A 21,871-nucleotide genomic window follows, 5' to 3' on the forward strand; every position below is an offset into this window, starting at 1 on the left:
AGCAGTAAAAACTCAGCCGGGGGATTATTTCACGCCGTAAAAAAAAAAAAAAAAGAAAATGAATCAAGCGCTACCAAGCAGACGCCCCGCCGGAGCAAAGCGCGCGCAAAGATGGCGCTGACGCGAAGCCCCTTCTCCTCCCGCGGCCGGCCTCTCGCCTCCCATTTCCCACAAACCCTCCGAGCCCGGCGCCGCCCCCGAAAGCGGCGCGTCCGGGCGGCGGCGAGCGCGCAGGCGCAGCGCCGCGTCACGTGGTGCTCCCAGGGCGCCCCGCCCCCTCGCCGCGGAGCTGGCAGCGGGGCCTGGCCAGCTTCCGCCGCCGCCGCCGCCGCCGCCGCCGCCGCGTCGCTTCGGGGCCCGGGCGGGCGGCGAGTTCGCGCTGCCGCCTCCACCGCCGCGGGGCCGCCGGGGGTCGCGGGGCCGGGAGAGCAGCGCGCGACGGCGCGGCCATGGGGCTCGGCCGAGCCCTGTGACGGCCGGGACCCGAACGGCCCGGGCCCTGAGCGCGTCACCTCCGGGGGGCCTCGCCCTCCTGCTCGCGGGGCCCGGGCTCCTGCTGCCTCTGCTGGCGCTGCTGCTGCTGCTGCTGCTGGCGGCGGCCGCCAGGATCATGTCGGGCCGCCGCTGCGCCGGCGGGGGCGCGGCCTGCGGGGGCGCCGCGGCCGAGGCGGTGGAGCCCGCCGCCCGCGAGCTCTTCGAGGCGTGCCGCAACGGGGACGTGGAGCGAGTCAAGAGGCTGGTGACGCCGGAGAAGGTGAACAGCCGCGACACGGCGGGCAGGAAGTCCACGCCGCTCCACTTCGCCGCAGGTAACGGGGGGAGGGGAGGCGCCGCCTCGCCCCGCGCCCCACCTGCGCGCCCCGCGCCCGCGGCTCCCGGGCTTCCGGCCAGACCCTGGGTCCCTCCGGGCCGAGCTTCCCCGCCCCCTTCTGCCGCCCCCACGCCCCCGGCGGACTCGGGTCCGGGTCCTCTGGCCCTTCGCCACCCGGGAACTGCGGAGGTTGCGGTGTGTGGGGGGGGGGGGGCCGCGTGCGTCGCGCAGGGGAGGTTGTTTGTGTTTGTGCTTTGTTTTGCTCCGACAATACCTGCACCGACTTCCGGTGTCGCTTCCCTGCGCGGCCTCCCGGTACACGCCAGAAAGTAGGGGACGTCGTGGATCCCGTGGGTTGAGGGGCCCGTTCTCTCCCCACCCCCCCCCCCACACACACACCCCGCCTTCCCCCCCAAACGGGCCCGTTCCTTGCCCATTTCTCTTGTCCGTCCGCTTGCCAGTCCCTTGGGTTTAGGTCTTAGACGCCTCAGTAAAATGCAGTGTCTTCGGGGAGGAACACTTTGATTGGATACTGACAGATTCCCGTCCACGGGTTTTTCCGCATACGATAGCCCGTCCCTAGCAAGTTTCTGGAAATCAGCGAGTTGGGGGAGAACTGAGATCTGACTTAGGCTTGGGTGCAGGCTGGTAGACTCAACCGTACACGTCGATTCGAGGGGAAAGTTGTAGGGTGAGAGGAAAATCTGGTACGATTTGGTGCTGTTTGAATGAATCTGCACTTATCAGTTGGGACTGAAGTCACCCCGTTCTGATAGATCTCTGTTGAAAGGACTTCCTTTGGACGTTTGCTAGCTCACTTTAAAACAGAAGCATATTACGTTTAATTGAAGAAGTTAAAGGGACTAGAAACAGCACGTTCCACTATGTCTTTCAAGCTTTTATTCATTTTATTTTGAGGAAAGGTCTTAACTATAACCTCATGTGGGTCCTGCATGGTTGAAAATTGGAATGGATTCTTATACTCCCCATAATCTTGGGGTTTTTTACTTGTGTGTTATGTGATTTTTTTTTTAAGGTTTTTTGTTTGTTTAGGGATCCATTTTGAAACACTCCCTATTCTTTTGGACTAGGAATGATGAACAAGAAGAGTGTGAGAATTCCTTGTTCATAGACATTATTTTTTCGTTTTCTACTAGTTAAGAGATTAGCTTTAACCAATTCCTGTTTGGGTGTTTTTTGTGGGGAAAGGGGGCAAAAAAACCTAGTGATTCTCAGGACTTACTCCTGGCTCTGTACTCAGAGATCGCTCCTGGCCCCATATAGCATACATCAGATGATATATGGTGCTGGGGATAGAACCCTGCTAAATAGCATGTAAGCAAGTGCCCTACTTGCTGTTATCATTGCTCCAGCCTCAGGCCAATTCCTGTTTTAAAATATAATAATCCTTTGTGATAAATACTGAGTTCCATGGTTTTCCATTGAGGATTCTTTCTAAGGGAGAAAGTTTGGAAAAACCCTTAGGTGGAACAGCTGCAAACAGTCTGCGTAATCAGGGAAGGGAAAGAATACTGTAGTAATATCTCACCTGTTTAGCCATTTTGCCTAAAATTTTAGTCGTCAATGATACGTTTTCCTCAACTAATTTGTATTGTCCTGTTTAGTCCTCTAGTGAACAAACAACTGATTTGGCAAACTATCATAAACAACTGATATGTAATCCAAAGGGTAATGTTAGATTCTCTTCGCTTGATCTGTGTGATAAAAATAACCAAAGAAGATCTTAGTTGCTGCCTTTCAAGAATTTGGTGTATTACTGAATTTATGTCTGAAAGTAGTAATATTTAAGGTTAAAGTTTTAGGATTGGCTTCTTACACACTTGTTCCTCCCTCACCATTCCATCATCAGTTCTGTATTAATATTTTAAAGTACCTTTTAACATAGATTTCATGTTTTTTTTTCTAGAAGTTTCCAAATTTATTTATTTAACCTGCCACCCTCCTCTGTGGGGGGGGGGAGGGGGGGATTACTCAGTACCCTCCTAGAAATCTAGCTTTATAACTCCAACAGACTGAGAGTGTGCCCCGATTCATTGTATCCAAGACTAGTACCATATCTGACCCCTGAAAATTCACTTTGGGAATCAATCCTCATCATTGTTTACCCAATTGTCAGTTGCAGATTATAAGGTTACGTTTTAATGTATATAGGATTGGAGAGGTAGCTCAAAGGTTTTGAGCCTCCAGGCTCTATCCTTGGCACTACATGGCCCCCCAAGTAACAGCTGGCTGGGAGTAGCCTTGACTATCACCAGATGTGGTCCCAAAAAAAAAATAAATAAGTTGGGATATTAAACATAAAAGCTACTTGTGTTTGCATTAAGCCAGAGCTGTTAAAATCCCTGCATGAAACCTAAGTGTATAAATACGTTGATAATTAGCTTTTTTAATTCTCTCAAAATATATTGTCTGGTTTTTCAACTTTTAAATAAGCACATTTTCTCTTTTATAAAGGGAATAGTTTATGTTCTTTTATTTTATTTTACTTTTTTTGCTTTTTGGGTCACACCTGGCGATGCACAGGGGTTACTCCTGGCTCTACACTCAGGACTTACCCGTGGCGGTGCTCAGGGAACCATATGGGATGCTGGGAATCGAACCTGGGTTGGCTGCGTGCAAGGCAAACACCCTACCCGCTGTGCTATCTCTCCAGCCCCCGGTTTATGTTCTTTTAGGTAGTAAGTTTTCGGTTATGTTAATATGTGTCTGCCAATATATAATTGGCAGACAACCTGCCATCAGTATAGGAGGTAGAACTACAAAACTGCTTAAACAAGCGTTTTCTTGTGTTTGTATTATCAGAGAAAATTATAGCGGAAAAATCTTTTTTTAAGCCAATTAAAGTTTAGAGATTTTATTGGGCATGGAGTGGTGCATATGGCTTTGTCCTTTAGTTTTAATTTTCAGGGAATGAGAATGAAAGAACTCTGCAGACCAAGAAAAATGAATTAGATAAAGGAACAGTGTAGGAAGAAGTGGGTCTGAGTCTTTATCAAGAGTAGTTCAATTAAAAGAAACTTTTCAGCCCTAGACAAATTAAATTCTTCTATTAGTGCAAAAAATAATAAACAGGAACTCCTCTTACGTTTGGTACTTTTTATTATCAAGCTAGATTATATTTCTTCTAGTTAAATATAAGAAGTAATTTCTTACAAGAAAAGTTTTTTTCACTTCAGTATACCCGCCATTTACCCCTTCCCCATCCCCCTCTACATGGAGATATGAGTGATTTTTTTTGGTGACACATCACAAAACTTGTAGAGGCAAGTTGGTGGTAGAGAACCTGAAGTACTAATTTTGCTAAAGCAATAGCATCTGAAATTCTTGGCTGTAATCCGCAGAATACACCAGATTTCCGTAGAGAAGACTGTGTGTCTGAACTTACCTCTAAAAAATAAAGGAGAGAAACTTTGTGAGAAAGTCATTGTGTCTTTCATAGCTAAAAGAAGAAATACATAGCATTCTCTAGAATCAAAGACTCAGGAAGTTGGGGGAATAGAATTTCAGGGCTTTAAGAATCCAAAATAGGACAGGGGAAATAGTTCAGAGGGCTGGAACATATGCTTTGCATGCATAGGCCTTGAGTTGGAGCCCCAGTTCCACATGGGCGCCCCCCCACACACACACACACCACACACACCCCTCTTAAGCACCACCAAGTATGGCTGTTGTGGCCCCCAGTTTTGCAAACTGTCACTGGGAGTGGTTTCTAGCCACCTTTAGCACTGTTTCTAGCTACCTTTAGCACCTTTAGCCATCCACTCCGCCTCTCTACCCAAAAAATCTTGGGTATTAATTATTTGGGGTATGCAGAGAGGTATCATGTGGTAAAGAACAATATAAAGTCATTTATTAGAGACAGTGATTAGGTTCAGAGAAGAGGAGGTGGGGAAAGAGGGAGGGAGGAAGAGGGGAGAAGAAAATGAACAAAAGAAAATTAAGTGGAAAATAACTTGGGGAGTACAGTTAACCTAAGTACTTATATTTTTAGAATCCTGTTACTGGTCTTTATTTGTAGTATGATACTTAGTAATGTGTTGTAATGTTGGACCAATCAGACTAAACTTCAGTTATTATATTCTGTTGTGTGAATAGTACATAAGAAAATTTTTGTACTCCCAACAAAAGTGAAATTAGAACATTAAAAATTTATCAAACAACAGACACTTGATTTTTTTTTTTATGATACTGATGAACAGAAATAAAGTTTAACAAGTTACTGTTTTCACACATGTGGAAGACCATTTGTAGAAAGATGAGTTACTAAAAATTGTTTTTGTTTTTCAAAGATGAGTTTCTGTATCATATGTGACTTTCACCCATCAAAATTCAGGTCAGGAGGGGGAAGGTTACATGGAATTGACTAGATGTGTTCAGTTGTTTAATTGACATTTTTCAGAGATACCATAGAAGGGATTTCTCTGTATCATAATTGGACTAACAGATCAGAATCACGTCTAAGAAAGTGAAATGATTCCCCCCAATTGAAGGTTTTAACAACTTGCTAGCTTTTATGATTACTCATATCCTTTCCCTAAGTGGTGTTAATGAAGACCTCTAACGCCTTTCAATAGTATTTTATTCTTTTGACTGTAAGCCAAAGTCATAATTATGGGAGTAGTACCCACACTCTTTTACCTGGAATTAGAATGATAGATTGTTTCCAGGATTAGCTTTACTGTGGGATGTGATTAAATCTCTCATCTGCAGAGAACCCTAGTATCAAGTAAAGAGCAGTATATTTAAGAATTCAAAATATTGAGCTGCAGAAATAGCTTAGGGGTACATGCCTAGCATTTTTAAGACCCTAAGTCCCATCAGCAGCATCATATGACCCTTGAGGCTCCCAACACTACTGGTCCAAGTTGGCAGAAGTGACTGTTTCCAACTTGACTATATCCGAAGTGACTCTGGGGCCCTTTGAAAAAGCCCCTCACCACAAAGCAACAGCATCTTGATACAGCTCTCTCTGTATTTTTACAATTGGAGCTTAAAATACATATACCTTTTTTCATAGAGCTTGATGAATCCAGAGATAGTTTGTTTTTTATTTGGGGGCTACACCTGGTGGTGCTCAGGGTTTACTCCTGGCTCTGTGCTCTGGGATCACTCCTGGAAGGCTCAGGAGACCATATAATATGCTGCGGATCAAATTCATGTAAGCTACGTCCAAGGCATGCACCCTGCCCTGTACTATAGCTCTATCCCCCTACAGAAAGTTTATTGACTTTTGTAACAAATAGCTTGGAGTACTTACTTTGAAGATTGTCACAGTTTGACTTGGGTTTGATCTCCAGTACCACATAAGGTCCCCTATACCCTGCAAGGAGTGATTCTTGAGCACAGAGCGAAGAGCAATCCATGAGTACTACTGGGCATGCCATCCCCCACCCGCTACCACCACTACCACCCCCCAAAAAAGATGGTCAGAATTTTATCATCCTAGATTCAATGCAGTCCCCATCAAATTCAGACAGTATTCTTCAGGGACCTAGGAAAGTCGGTAATAAAATTTGTATGGTATCAGATGAGACCACAAAAGCCTTACTGAAAAATAAGAAGTTGGGAGGTATCACTACCTAATTTGAAACTGTATTATGAAGCTATAGTGATCAAAATAAAGAAAAGATAGCCTTTTCAAAAAATGGTTCTGGGAAAACTGGATAGCTTTGTGTAAGAAATTAAAGATGGGGGACTGGAGCAATAGCACAGCTGATAAGGTTTTTGCCTTGCATGCAGCCAACCTGGGTTTGATTCCCAGCATCTCATGAGCACTGCCAGGAGTAATTCCTGAGTGCAAAGCCAGGAGTAACCTCTTTGCATCGCCAGGTGTGAATCAAAGCCAAAAAAAAAAAGAAAGAAAGAAAGAAAGAAAGAAAGAAAGAAAGAAAGAAATTAAAGATGCATCCATCACCAGCTTTAATTTCACAAAACTTAATTCAAAATGGATGAAAGACCTTGAGATCCAACCAAAAACTACAAAGTACATTGAGGAAAGTGTGAGCAGACACTCCCAAGATTTGGACCTCACGGGTGTCTTCAGTGATGTGATACCACTGGCAAAGGCAACAAAATGAAAAATAAACAAGTGGGACTAAGTCCAATTAAAGAGTTTCTACATTGCAAAAGAAATACAGACTAAAACTAAGAGACCACTGTATGAATGGGAAAATATCCACATAGAACACATTAGATAAAGGATTGATATCCAGAATGTATAAGTATTCATAAAGATCATCAGCAACAACAAAATTCAGAAACTCTCAAAAAATGGAGAGGATGGGGTATAGTACAGCCAGCAGGTCAATCTGTACCTGTGAGGCGAGTGCATCAGCAGCCTGATGGCGCCTTCAGACTTCCAGATACCCCAGAATTGCTGCTGTGCCTTTGGCCAGACCCCAAAAACTTGGGGGCAAAGTTTACCAAGAAAGTAAATGGCCAAAAGTTAGGTATGTGGGAAACACACCCACAAACCACCTCCGGCTCAGCTATATAATTGGAGGCATGGCCTCTCTGGTTCCTGATTGAACTGCTTAATGGCCATGATCCCAGAGACTCAGAAACAAATCTCAAAACCCAGCGGCTTTTGGCAGAAATGCGTCCAGTCCCTGCAGTGGGTTACCGGTGCTGGGCCACCCCAGGTGGGAATAGGTTTTGTGCCTTGGCCTGTTCACCCTGGCGGCCCAGTGGCTGCCATCTTCCAGAGGCCACTGGACAGTCAGGTGTGGGCCCCCAGTGACGAAACACGCAGGGCCTCACGGGATGGGGGTGGAGCCGGTCCTTTCCTCCCCACCCCAACGAGACCCCAAATCATCGCCCACGAACGGCCTCTCTTGCTTCTGATCAAGCTGCTTAATGGCCATGATCCCAGAGACTCAGAAACAAATCTCGAAACCCAGCGGCTCTTGGCAAAAATGCGTCCAGACCCCACAGTAGGTTACTGTCACCGGGCCACTCCAGGGGGCCTAGGGTATTGTCCCTCCTCCTGCTTCCCCCGGCGGCTTGGTGGCCATCATCCTCCAGAGGCCATTAGACAGTCAGGTTTGGGCCCACAGTGACTAGACACGCAGGGCCTCAAGGGATGGGGGTGGAGCCGGTCCTGTCCTCCCCACCCCAACGAGACCCCAAGTCATCACCCACAAAACGGCCTTTCTGGCTCCTGATCAAGCTGCTTAACGGCCATCATCCAAGGGACTCAGGAACAAATCTCAGAACCCAGCAGGTTTGGGCAGAAATCCCTCCAGATTTAAGTGTTAAAATTTTGAAATTTCAAAATCGCGCAGCCACTACTGCAGCCACACGACATCATATGTTATTCATAACCAGCAATAGGAAACAAATTGTCTACTGTTGCCTTTTCAGCAGATCTGAGTGTTGGGGTAAAATCTCAAACAATAATGGTGGGTCGGGTGTCAAAATATTGAATGTGGTCAAAGTAGAGAGAGAGTAATGTGGAAATCATCTGCCCCACAGGTAGGGGGAGGGTGTGGGATAGGGGTATACTGGGGTTTCTGGTGGTGGAGAATGGGCACTTGTGAAGGTACAGGTGTTTCATTGTTTGACCGAGACTTAGACCCAAAAGCTTTGTAACTGCTCTCACAGTGATTCAATAAATAAGATTATAAAAAATGAAGAAGTAAGGTGGAGTTCATGCACAATTCAATCAGCTAATCAGTGGCTGAATAAATAGCAGTATTCCTACGTAAAAAATTTTTTTAAAAAATTGAGAGGAAATGAACAGAACTTTTCAGAGGAAGACAGGCCAATAGGTACATGAAAAAATGCTGAGCACCACCTATTATTAGGGAAATCCAAATCAGGGTGACACAATAATCAGACATCATCTTACACCAGTGAGAATGGCATATACCAAAAATTATAAGAGAGATCTGTGCTGGCAAGGATGTGGTAAAAAAGGAACTCTCATACACTGCTGGTGAGAATGTTGTCTGGTTCAACCCTTGTAGAAAACAGTATGAAGAGTCCTCCATATTCTTAAAATCAAGATGCCACATGACCCAGCAATTCCACTTTGGAGGACCTACCCCCAGGACTTCACAACATTCAAAAGAACACACACACATCATTATTCATGGCTGCACTCAGTATGATAACTAAGATATGGAATCAGCCTAGATGCCCAGGGACAAATGTATTATGAAAATGTGTATATATACACAATGGAATATTGTGCAGCTGCAGAGAACAATAAAATCATGCAATTCCTGCAGCCTTCTTGAAACTGGACGGCATGTTGAGAGAAGTAAGCCAAAAGAAGAAAGACAACACAGGATGATCTCACTTATCTGGGGTATAGAGAATAATTAGGTAAAGAAATGTGATTTAGTAAATAAAGGATGCACAGATCACCCTTGACCCCAGAGTTTAGGGAGGAAGACAGAGAAGGAAAGAAATCAAGGGTAAAAGGAAGAAAATGAGAAAGGGAAGGAAAGGGAAGAAAAGGGGAACAGGAATAAGGGCTTTGGATATACTGATGATGTGGGAGAGTGGAATGGCTGTGTGTCTAAAGCACAGACCCAGTAAAACTGAAAACATGAGCTCCAATTTGCAGCCACTGAACTTTGTAATGTGCCTGTCACAGTGGTAGGTAGGGATGGCATGGAGTATGGGAACACTGGTAGAGGGAAGTTAACACGTGGTAGGATTAGTATTGAAATATTATATGTCTAAAACTCAACTAGCGATGACTCTGTAAATCACAGTTCTTTAAAATGAAAAAAATAAATAAAATGAAAAAAAATAAAATATTTTATATATTGTTTTTTTGAAAAGTTTCGGGTGAGGTTGGGGTAGGGGGGGAGAACTTGATCATCCCAAAGTGTGTGTCATCATTTCATTTCACCAGAGTTTATTTATCTTCAGTTGAAGTGGATAAAGCATTCTCTTTTCTATTTGGCTAAAGCATTCTCCTTTCTATTTCTCATTCTAAAGAAGTATACACAGGAAATACCTTTTTCTAGAACATAGTAAATTAAGCTTAGTAAACAAGTTTTAAATGATTCCACTCAGAAATAAAGAAGAAAAAAAGAGAAACCGAGTTATGAAAATCAAGCTACAGGTTGTGTAGTTATATATTCTCATCTTCCAGACAACTGGAGCCTCTGTTTCATGGCATTTGATATTTTCTGTTTCTGAATGTTTCATTCTGGTAAAACCCTATGTGAACATATCATCCTCCTTTTAAATCGGAGAAATACATTAGGTCAGTATATCAATAGGCCACCCCACTTTCGAATTGTAAGAGAGGTTTCTTTTTTAGTGACCGCAGATTTTTGGAAGCCGTTCAGATGAAAACATGTTTCCTATATAGCAGTAAAATATGATTCTCTTTTTTTTCCTTTTTTCTTATATTTGTTTATTGAATCACTGTGGGAAAAGCTACAAAGCTTTCGGGTTTAAGTCTCGGTCATACAATGATCAAACACCTTTCCCTTCACCAGTACTCATTTTTCACCACCAAGAACCCCAATATACCTCCCCACCCCTCCCAATGCCTGTGAGGCAGATGATTTCTACTTAACTCTCTCTCTACTTTAATTACATTCATTATTTCGACAAAAGATGCCCCATTATTGTTTAGAATTTCCTCCCAATAATCAGAATTGCTCAAAAGGCATTGTGAAATAATTTTTTTCTATAGCTGGTTATGAGAACCATATGATGTCTGATATTTCTGATATTTTACTAGGTAAGTCTGGAGGGATTTCTGCAAAGAGCCAGATAATTACGAGATTGGTTTCTGTGCCTCTGGAGCCATGGCCGTGCCAGAGAGCCGCTCCTGGGGGGCAACTCAAGACATCATTAGGGCGTGAAGGACGAGCCGGTACTGCCTCCCTTCCCATAAGACTGCACTGTCACCGCCGGCTCGTACCTGGCTTTCCAAAAAGTTCTGCGGCGACGGCCAGACACCTTTTCCCTCCTGGGGATGCATGGTGCCGTAGTTTAACACATGGTCCATTCACTTTTCTGCCACAAGCTGCCAGGCTCTGGATTGAGTCCTTTTGCCTCTGGAGCCATGGCCATGCCGGAGAGCCGCTCGTGGGGGGCAACTCATGACCTAGGTAGGGCGTGAAGGACCAAAATATGATTCTCTTAAGAGCCGGTGTGGGTCAATAGTAAGTTCCTGAAACCTATGGCATCTATATATACTATTACGAATCTTGATAGAGAAATTGAGTTGACTGTATAGTATTCATAAATCAACTATATTCTCTCTGTGGGTCATTTATTTGTTATTCTAGGAATTACAGATGTATTGGACCTATATATAGCAAGTCCTACTGTATGCCAGATTCTGGTTTTGGCAAGTGACATACACATTGTTGATCAGCAAACAAACTTTCCAATTATTCCTGCAGGCCCAACACCACGTGTTCCCTCCAGCACTGCCAGGTGTGTGTCCCCTCTCCCCCAAAAACATCCCTGCTTGTTTCATTGTCAGTGCTTTTTAGTGGATTCAGCTTTAATGGATATTGGTTTGGGAATTGGTTTTCGTTCTTGGGCCACACCCAGCAGTGCTCAGGACTTATTCCTGGTTCTGAACTAGGGGTTCATTCCTTGCAGGCACAGGTGTCCATAGGAGATGCTGGGAATCAAATCTGGGATAGAGTGCAAGGCAAGTCACACACACACACACACACACACACACACACACACACACACACAGGCCGCACCCTCACTCTCAGTAATGTATAATCTTGAGTTTCACAGGTAGAGACAGTATTTGAAGCTAAATGCCGTTCCATAATTCACTTAATCACTTAACTTCCCGTTAGTCGTCGATTTGCTCGAGCAGACACCAGTAACGTCTCCATTTGTCCCTGTCGAGTGCTTGTGTAGCCCAATGGCATCTGTTCGCTCCGGGAACATGAAGGGCCTCAAACTGATCGTTCATGATCTTGACGAAGAAGTCTGACCATCTGGTAAGTGGGCGGCCACTCGGTCTTTTGACATCCCGTGGAATCCGGTCGGTAACAGCTCTAGTCCAGCGGTCGTCTTTAAATCTCATTACATGACCAGCCCATCTGATTTTCGACACCTTGGCAAATGAGACAGCGTCCCTGATTCTTGATCGTCGACGGATGTCAGAACTCCGGATTCTTTCTCTCATTTGAGTGAAACGTGATATTCCAAGCATAGCTCTTTCAATTCTTCTTTGGGAGACCTGAATAGCGTTCTCATCCTGTTTGCGTAGGGCCCAGGTCTCTGAGGCATATGTTAATGCAGGAAGAACAGTGGAATCAAAGAGATGTGCCCGGAGCCGGAGGTTCTTCGTCCTCTTAGCTATTTCTTCGACGTTCTTGAAGGCGTTCCAAGCCGCTCTCTTCCTCCTGCGCAGCTCGGGTGCCAGGTCATTTGTCATGTTGACTTCTCGACCTAGGTACACATAGCTGTTGCATTCGGAGATGGTCGTTCCATTGAGAGCGAATGGGGCATCAGGAGCGAGGCTGTTTCTCATGAATATTATCTTCGTAAGATTCAGCTGTAGTCCTACCTTTCCACACTCACGGTCAAAGTCGGCCAGCATTTGTGCCGCTTGGCTGATGTTTAGTGTTATTAAAACAATGTCATCAGCAAAGCAGAGGTGGTGTAGTTGCCGACCATCTATCTTCACTCCCATTCCTTCCCATTCCAGTCATCGCATGATGTTCTCGAGGGTGGCACTGAAGAGTTCCTGTGAAATGCTATCACCCTGCTAACGTCTGAGCTCGCAAAGCAGTGCAGAGATGCGATCAAGGAAGACCTCAAAGAGAGAAGAGCAGAAGTGCTGGTAGATGTGGCAGAAGCTGGGAAAAGTATTCGTAATGCCCGCCTGTCCTTCGCCAACTACAAGACCAAGATGACTGCCCTCCGACATCCTGATGGATCCATCACATCCTCCAGAACGGCAATGGAGAAGATTATCCATGACTTCTACTCAAATCTCTTCGATAGCCATGTCCACTTGCCGACATACCAAATTCCACAGGATGGATATGTCGTTCCCAACGTTCTCCCTTCCAAAATCCGACACGCCATTTCGTCGGTAAAGAGGCAAAGAGCACCCGGCCCAGACAAGGTCAGACCTGAACACCTGAAGAACCTGCCGTCAGTTCCATAATTATAAAATAAAAACACAGGAAATACAGCCCTCCCATTGTTCATCGATTTGCTCGAGCGGGCCCAGTAACGTCTCCATCATAAGACTTGTTGTTACTGTTTGGCATATCGAATACGTCATGGGTAGCTTGCCAGGCTCTGCCGTGCAGGCAAGATACTCTCGGTAGCTTGCTGGGCTCTCCGAGAGGGGCGGAGGAATCGAACTCGGGTCAGTCATGTTGGCCGCTTGTAAGGCAAACGCCCTACCGCTGTGCTATCGCTCCAGGAATTATAAAATAAGTGTGTCCTAAGCAGCCACCAACTACCAACTTTAGGTTCCTTTTGTAAAGAAATCCTTAGGATATGAAGATTGGCACTGACACTGAGAATATGCCTATTCAGATCTGGCCAGTGAGAAAAGGATCAAAATATATCCCATAAACTGTTCCTTCTTTAAGAAGTGAATACTTAACAGATGTTCTTTGAACTATTCTTGAGACCCTAAGACTGGGGATTCAGCAAAAATTGTCCTTCAAGATTTGGAAGCATCTTAAACCCAGAGATTTTATGAAAATCACAGTGGTGGGTGATTTTAAATTTTGAAATACTGTCTACTCGTCTCTTTTAATTTATTTTCATGTGCTGAAAAAAATTTCAACGTTTCAAATCTCAGACATTTCTTTTAATCTTTCAGGATGACAGCTTGTCCTTTTCTCACCTGGTATAATCTAATGTGATTTTGAAAGCATGCTGGCCTCTGCTGTTAAGTCTCAGACTGGTTTCAGCCATCTTAATGACTTGGAAACATGTTGATACAAAGTTATTACAGTTGTAGTCATCTGTTGGTAACTGTGTAGATAATAACTTACCCTTTCTACCACTATCTCCTCAGCTAACACTTCAGTTTTCATTGCATAATGTTCTAACAGTATTGAATCTCTTTTTTGAACTCTAGTTTTAAGAAACCCCTTTCTCTTCCCAACAAAGATTACTTCCTTCTTGACCTTTTTTGGTGACTCTGAAACAGATATCTTCCCAATTGACAGTCTCTCATATCAACTATATGTACCACTACAGTTCTTTCTGTGCCCACCCTACTCACCTGTTTTTGAAAGGTAGCCTGCAAATTACCATTTTGATGTCAAGTAACCTTTCAAAGGAAGAGCTACTCCTAATTTTATGGGGTTTTGTTGTTGTTGTTGTTGATGTTCTATGTTTTACAGTTTAAGAAATCTTCAAAATTTTTCCTCCGAGTGGTTTCTGAATGACTTATATAGCAGCAACATTGAGACAACTGTGGATGACTTATTTAGGAAGCACAAAATGATCAACAGTGCATACACTGCATAGGGATAAGGAGCTCAAGCTATGGCAGCAACAGATCTGACATTTTCCTCCTTGAACTTCTCCTACTTGCCTTCTGAACATAATTCTTCATGGTTTACTTCATTAGTCTCTCACACCATTGTGTATTATTAATTCAGCAAGTATCAACTTAGCAAATTGCTGTGCACCATATATTGTGGAAGTAAGGTACTAAAAGAAGTGATTATGAACTGAGTTAGACGGTGCTCCTACCCTTCATGGAACTTAATCCAGGGCTTAGTGTCAGGGAATGTGCTGTGAACAAACACAGAATTCCCCTTATTTTTATGAAGCCTGATTCCAGGAGGAGAAAGAGAAACCAAATTTTTTCTTGATAATCTTTACCTCTCCCCTCCTAGATAGGAAATACTCAAGATAGGAAACCTTGTGGTTGGGAGTACTGCTTTAATACAATGATTGAAATTGGCATCCTTAATTGGTGACATTTAAGCAGATTAAACTTTGTGTAGGAGTGAGTAATGCTACCAGCAAGGGAGGAACAGTTTGGGTAAAAGGATAGTTTGTTCCACTTCCCAGAAATAATACTGCATAGTTGACACATTGAAAGAAAACTGTATCAGGGAAGAGCAGTACAAAATGAAGTTAGATATGTAGGTAAGAGCCTAACTAACAGCTCTTGAATTTTATTATGCATGTAGGTGGAAAGCAAAGTAATTATTTTAAATAGAGTATTACATTATGTTTGCTTTTCAAAAGTCATTTGGGACAGATTGGAAATGAGAAGTACAATTAGAAGACTATTGAATTAGTTCAGATGGGGAACTCTGGTGTGTAAGTAGAATATTGTAAGTAGAAATGGAGAAAAGTTGGGGGACATATTCAATTCGAAGTCTTTGAAATATTTCAATGGGCACGTGTCTAGTAAGCAGTCAGAATTTCTAGTAGAAAGGCTAGAGATTTAAATTTGAAGCTTGTGTTCCAGGTGCTATTTAAAACCAGGGTAGATGAGATCATCTATCAGGGAAGAGAAATAGAGTATGAGTCTTTAAAGGATTCCAGCATTTAAATACTGCCTACAGGATGCAAGAAACCACCAGAGAGAAGACAGTCCAAAACTTGAACTGATCTTCTACCTCAAACCGATTTCATCTAAAAAAGAATTCATCTACACATTCCACATTAGAGTTAGTGCCAACTTCATTCCTGCACTCAGAAACCTTGAGATGATCTGTAGTTCCTCCCTCACCATCTCACCCAGTTCCTCACCTATGTCCAGTCCATGAGTAAGCTTTGCTAGCTGTCCCTTCAGAATATTCTGAATTTCCATTTGTTATTCTTGACAAGTGCCAACAGATTATGGTCCAAACCACCGTGATCTCTTACTGATTTGTACCCTTAACCTACTATCATCTTGTCTCATTGCAATATTACAGCCAGAGGTCTCTTCAAACATAAGTAACAAATTGTAACTTTCGGCTCACACCCCTGCCATGACTATGTTTTCCTCAGAGTCAAATGGAGTATTCCTTGCAGTGTTCCTCAACTCACTCTCTGACCCTCATTACTTCTAACCTCAGACCTACCAATTATTTCTCTTTCTCACTCTGCTTCAGTCACGCTGGTCTCCTAACTGTAATCCAGTAAGAAAATTTTTTAAAAATCTTTGATCACATACCATTATCACAAACTCAGCAAGGCCGTCCTACAACGATCTCCTTTTTCAGCCTTACACATCTGCCCCGTACACACACCTGATCAGCCTTTAATTATCTTCTAATGTTTTTTGTTTTGAATTATTAGTCATCTCCCTGTCTCCATAAAGAAATGTTAATGAAAGTAAGGAATTTGCTCTGTTTTGTATACTGGTATGCCTCAGATACCGTGAAAAAAAATCTATCACATAGTAGATATTACCCAGTCATTTGTTAAGGGACGAGACAAGAGAACCCTGAGAGGATGGTATCATCAAAACTTCTCTCAAGAAGAAAGGAATAGCTGTCAGGAGAGATGAAGTCATGAACTTTGCTTATAAATGGATAGACATGGAAAGTATCATGCTAAGTGAAATGAGTCAGAAAGAGAGGGACAGATGTAGAAGGACTGCACTCATTTGTGGAGTATAAAACAACATAACATGAAGCTCTCTCCTAAGGATAGGAGAGACATGGGACAGATAGATCGCTCCATAGCTGGAAGCCTGCCTCATGAGCAAAGGGGAGAAGGCAGCTGGAATAGAGAAGGGATCGCTAAGAAAAAGATGGCTGGAGGAATCGGTCGGGATGGGAGGTGTGTGCAGAAAGTGGATAAAGGATCAAACATGGTAATCTCTCAGGGTATGTATTGCAAACCATAATTCCCAAAAGTAGAGAGAGATTATGGGGAATCATGTCTGCCATGGAGGCAGGAGGAGGGTGGGAAAGGGGGAGGGTATACCGGGGAGATTGGTGGTGGGGAATGTGCACTGGTGGAGGAATGGGTGTTTGATCATTGTGTGATTGTAACCCAAACATGAAAGCTTGTAACTATCTCACGGTGATTCAGTAAAATTTAAAAAAAGAAGAAGAAGAAGAAGAAAGGAATAGTAAACTGTCAAATGTTTGAAGAGGGGAGTGGGAGAAATAGTACATACAATGGCGGTTTGTCTTGTATATGGCTTACCCAATTTGATTCCCAACATCCTGTATGGTCACCAAGCATTTCCAGGAGTAATTCCTGAGCACAGAACCAGGAATGCCCCCGAGCATCGCTGGGTGTGGCCCAAAAACTTTTTTGAAAAGTTTGGGGGAGGACTAGTCAAATGAAGACAGACTGTCTATTGGATTAGAGAGTATAAACAGCTTGTTGAAAGTATTTGTAAGGAAGAAACAGGATTGAACATAGGGTAAAAATGGATGATATGTAAATAATTGGCAGCAACCTTAGATTCTTGGTTGTGCAGGGGAGCAGAGAAATGGGAATATGAGATATATATAATTATCATGCATTATATATAATTATATATATAATGGGACAGACTTAGGCATGTTTACCTGATTGGAATGATCTGGTAGAGAGAGAGAGAGAGAGATAAAGGGGGAGGGGAAAGAACACAGATCTTTATAAAAGAAGATAAGAAAACTAGAGCTCCTGTACTTTCATTCTCTTAAAGAAAGGTCTCTCCGAGGTGAACGTGAATTTATCTTTGATAGAAAATAGTTTGTTCTTAACAAAACTGGTAGGAAACTAGTACTTTATAGTCATGACTTTTAAAGACTGTCAGTCTCCAGTTTATACTCATATCAGAAGTTCAAAATCCAGCTCTAAATCTTCCCTTTGTTACTCCTGGAAACATTGTGTGCAGTAAGTAGCAAAAGATTATAAACAACCTATCTATAAGAAAAAAATTAAACTGTAACATTTCCATCCCATAAGGTTTTTCTGTTAGGAGTTGATTTCTAGGAAATTATTTGAATTTTTCGTGTTCTTTTTTTGGGGACTTTTTTGGGGGGTTTTTTGTTTGTTCGTTTGTTTGTTTTGAAGAAAAGTACAGAACTCTTGTCAGTTTTGGTTTGGGATCATATCTGATAGTGCTCAGGGACTGCTCCAAGGTCAGTGCTTGAGGAACCATGTGCTTGAGCATGCAGTGCAGGTACTCCAGGCTTTGAGCTATCTTCTTGTCTCCAGATTTTCTTTCATGCTACTGCATTGTTTTTTGGGTTTTTTGTTTTGTTTTGTTGTTTACTGTTGTTTGGCTTTTTGGGTCACACCCGGCAATGCACAGGGGTACAATCCTGGCTTTGCACTCAGGAATTACTCCTGGCGGTGCTCAGGGGACAGTATGGGATGCTGGGCATTGAACCTGGCTCGTCCGCGTGCAAGGCAAAGGCCCTACCCACTGTACTATTGCTCTAGCCCCTGCATTGTTATTTAATATTAGTAAATATACTGCTTTCAGTGCCTGCTATTGTAGGAATATTTTTTTGGCCATACCATTTTTAAGAGGTGCTTTTGAGGGATATAGGGATATTCAGGTTAGGATTTTGTGAGGGATAAAGGAGAAACTTTCACTCATAATCTTCTATGGGATAGTTCTAGTCTCTGCTTTTCACTACATTCAAACTACATTGGTAATTTTAAGAATATTCTGCAAAATTTTATTAAAATGCGAATGTCCTCTTCCCTCTCTCCTGTCTCTCCTCTTCCCCTCCCTCCTCTCACTCCCCGAATACATGCATTTACTCTCCATTGCTTTTCCATATGCCTTCATTTTGATATGCATATGTAAAATGCTTTTCCTTGTCATTCACAATCAGCTGTAACTTGGTTTTAAGTACTATAAGTGGGAAATGGTAAGGGTTGAATATTCAGTACTGAGTCCATAAACCAGTATAAAAGAGTCGTCAGATTTTCACCTTGTTTGTAGAAGGGTAATTGCAGCAGGACTGGAACATTAGTTTCTAAGGGATTCCTCCCTAGAAAGAAGTTGTGTTGTACAAGTGGCAGAGTGAAGCTTCTTTGAAAACACCCAACATCTCTGAAGACAGGACCATTTTTTAATTCCAAAACACGGACAGATATAAGCAAATCCTTTTTTGTGGCTTAGTTTCCCAGTGTAGCAGAAACATTTTGTTGTGCTTATTTCCACGCCAAAAATCGCATTCCAGGGTTCTCATGCATGTACATGTCCTTTTCCACTTGCACCACATCCCTCGTTGGGAAAGGCATCTCTAGCAAGAATCATCACTGTCACTGCAGGCCCAGTAACGTTTCCATCGTGAGACTTTGTTGTTACTGTGTTTGACGTATTGAATACATCACGGGTAGCTTGCCAGGCTCTGCTGTGCGGGCGAGATACTCTTGGTAGCTTGCCAGGCTCTCCGAGAGGCGCGGAGGAATTGAACTCGGGTCAGCCACATTGGCTGCGTGCAAGGCAAACGCCCTACCCGTTGTGCTATCGCTCCAGCCCAACAAGAATCATATTTCATTATTTTTTAAGATCATGCTTTACATGTTTAAGTTACTTTGTACATTTGACCATGTATGCACACTATGCGAAGTTATGTATATGCAAAAGAAAATGGGGAAAAAATAAATAAAAAGAATTCTATATATGCAAAAATACTGTTGTAGAGGGGACATTTGAACTTTCTGTTGCTTATTTCTATCCTTTCTCTGAAGTTTGTAGTACAAGCAAAAGCATTGTGGAGATCCATGGGCTTTCTCATTAAGATTAATGTTATGTCTCAGACCATTTTTTTATCCATTAATTACTAGATTTTATACCATTCAAAAACATTTTCACATATTATTTTGGCAGACTTAAAATGTGGACACTTTGTTTTCTTCTAGGTTTTGGGAGAAAGGATGTCGTTGAATATTTGCTTCAGAATGGCGCAAATGTCCAAGCGCGTGATGATGGAGGGCTAATTCCTCTTCATAACGCATGTTCTTTTGGTCATGCTGAAGTAGTCAATCTCCTTTTGCGACATGGTGCAGACCCAAATGCTCGGGATAATTGGAACTATACACCTCTCCATGAAGCTGCAATTAAAGGAAAGATTGATGTTTGTATTGGTAAGACTATTTACTTTCAAGAATTTTAAAAATAGTTATTCTGGATCTAAATCTGATTCATTTGTTATTATCACATTCTGCCAGGCTTAATTTAATTATTTAAAAATGAGTACTTAGGGGACCAGAAAGATAGTACAGTGGGTAGAGCATTTGCCTTGCACATGGCAAAGGTTCTATCCCTGGCACCACATATGGTGCCCTGTGATCACCAGGAGTGACCCATGAGTGCAGATGCAGAGTCAGGTATAAACCCTGAGCTCTGCCAATTGTGGCCCAGAAACATACGAAAGGCCATTTGAAGTAAAAATTGTTCAGTCGTTGAGAATGATTTAACATTTAAATTTAACAGAATTTGTGTAACAGATTGAATACTGACAGATTCTACAGAAGGCTATTTATTTTAAGCTTTTTATTGACATGGTATCAACTTTTTCTGAGTCTGACAGGTCAGAAAACTTGAACTCATTGTCCTTAATTCTTATTTCCTGGTGCAAGAGAGACTATCGAAATCCTCAAGATAGAAATTCGGTTCTGTGCACTAGGAAAAATTCAGGGGCTCTGTCCTTCAATTTATATTGTTCTCCCCTTTCAAGATTTCAAATCAGTCCAGAGCAGGGAGGGTGTTTGCCTTGCATGCAGCTGACCTTGGTTCAATCCCCGGCATCCCATATGATCTCTCGAACGCCACCGGGTGTGATTCCTGAGTATAGTGCCAGGGGTAACACCTGAATTTCACTGGGTGTGACCTGAAATGCAAAAAAAAAAAAAAAGACTTCAAGTCATCATTTTTACCAGTTACAGTCTGATTTTAAATTGGGTAGCATATAGGAGTGAGTGGTCTGTGGTCTGAACATATGCATTGTGTGTAGATGATGCAGTTTCCATCCACTGGGATAAACTCCCACTCAGCACTGAACCAGGAATGGTCCCAGAGCATCACTGCATATGACCCCAAAACAATAATATGAATGACTTACGAAGATATAGAGATATCTGTATCAAAGACACTAGAAAAACTGCTCAGTTCTCCACATTTTTGTTGAATGGCTACTGCTTTTGCTCTTACCCTCTTCTTAATACCTGAGTCAGATGGAGGTTTAGAAAATCCTTCATTAATTAAGCTACAATAAGTAGCTTAATGTAGTGTTTTTTAATTAAATAATAAAGAGTGGCATCATCCTATATATATATATCCTATATATATGTGCATATATACATATACACACACACACACACACACACATATATATAGTAAGTGGAGGACTTGTAATGTGGCTAGTCCAAATTAAGATGTGCTGTGGGGGGAAATCTTTTTCCCCCTTTTACTAGCTATACCTGATGGTGCTTGGGCTTATTCCCCATCTGACCTCAGCGGGGGGTCTCTCCCCAGCAGTGGTCTAAGGAAATATGCAGTGCTATGAATTTAACACAGCCTCAGCATGCAAAACCTGTGCCCAGGCCATTGAGCTCTCTCCAGCCCCCACCCTTTTATCTTTTTATTGTGGCTACCATAAAAGGTTTAATTAAATTAGCACATGTGGCTCACATATATGGGTTGTTTTATTTCTGTTGGAAAGCACTGCTACAGATAGGGCTAGAACAGTAGGAACAATACCCATATCAAAGAACGGAAACTGGGCCTCTTTTCTGTGTCTACCTGTCTTCCCACGGCTTCTTATTTATAGAATATGCTGAAATATCTTTATATAACAAGTACCGATATAGAGTATAGCCAAGTCTCTCCTTTCTATGAAATTTAATGTAAGAATTTTGAGGTGTATTAAATCTAAATCTACAGAATTGCTGCGGTTTTTTGTTTTGTTTAAAGAATTTGCTTATGTGGGGCTGGAGAGATGGCTCAAGGGGTTGGAGTTCACACTTTGCATGTGGAAGCTCCAGATTCAATCCCCAGCTTTATAGGGTCTCTCAAGCACAGCTGGAACCATACCAAAGTAAGCCCTGAACTCTGCTGTGTGTGTGTGCAGGGTGGGGAAGGGGAGGTATTAATACTGTTAAAAATGGATAACCCAGGTCTCTATTCCTGAGGATAGTTTAGAAATA

General features: G+C 42.8%; 1 protein-coding gene across 1 annotated transcript in view; it reads left to right on the plus strand.

Moving 5' to 3' along the window:
• The first annotated feature begins 340 nt into the window (after positions 1-340).
• The window catches only part of TNKS2 (tankyrase 2), a 68,211-nt gene continuing 46,680 nt past the window's right edge, over positions 341-21,871 (plus strand). The window contains exons 1-2 of the mRNA XM_056130390.1: positions 341-809; positions 19,586-19,810. Of these exons, the coding sequence (XP_055986365.1) occupies positions 611-809; positions 19,586-19,810 (424 nt within the window). The 5' untranslated portion in view covers positions 341-610. The remainder of the gene's footprint in view (positions 810-19,585; positions 19,811-21,871) is intronic.

This window comes from Sorex fumeus, unplaced genomic scaffold, assembly GCF_029834395.1.
Source record: "Sorex fumeus unplaced genomic scaffold, SorFum_2.1 ptg000078l, whole genome shotgun sequence".
In the NCBI taxonomy this organism is placed as follows: Eukaryota; Metazoa; Chordata; class Mammalia; order Eulipotyphla; family Soricidae; genus Sorex; species Sorex fumeus.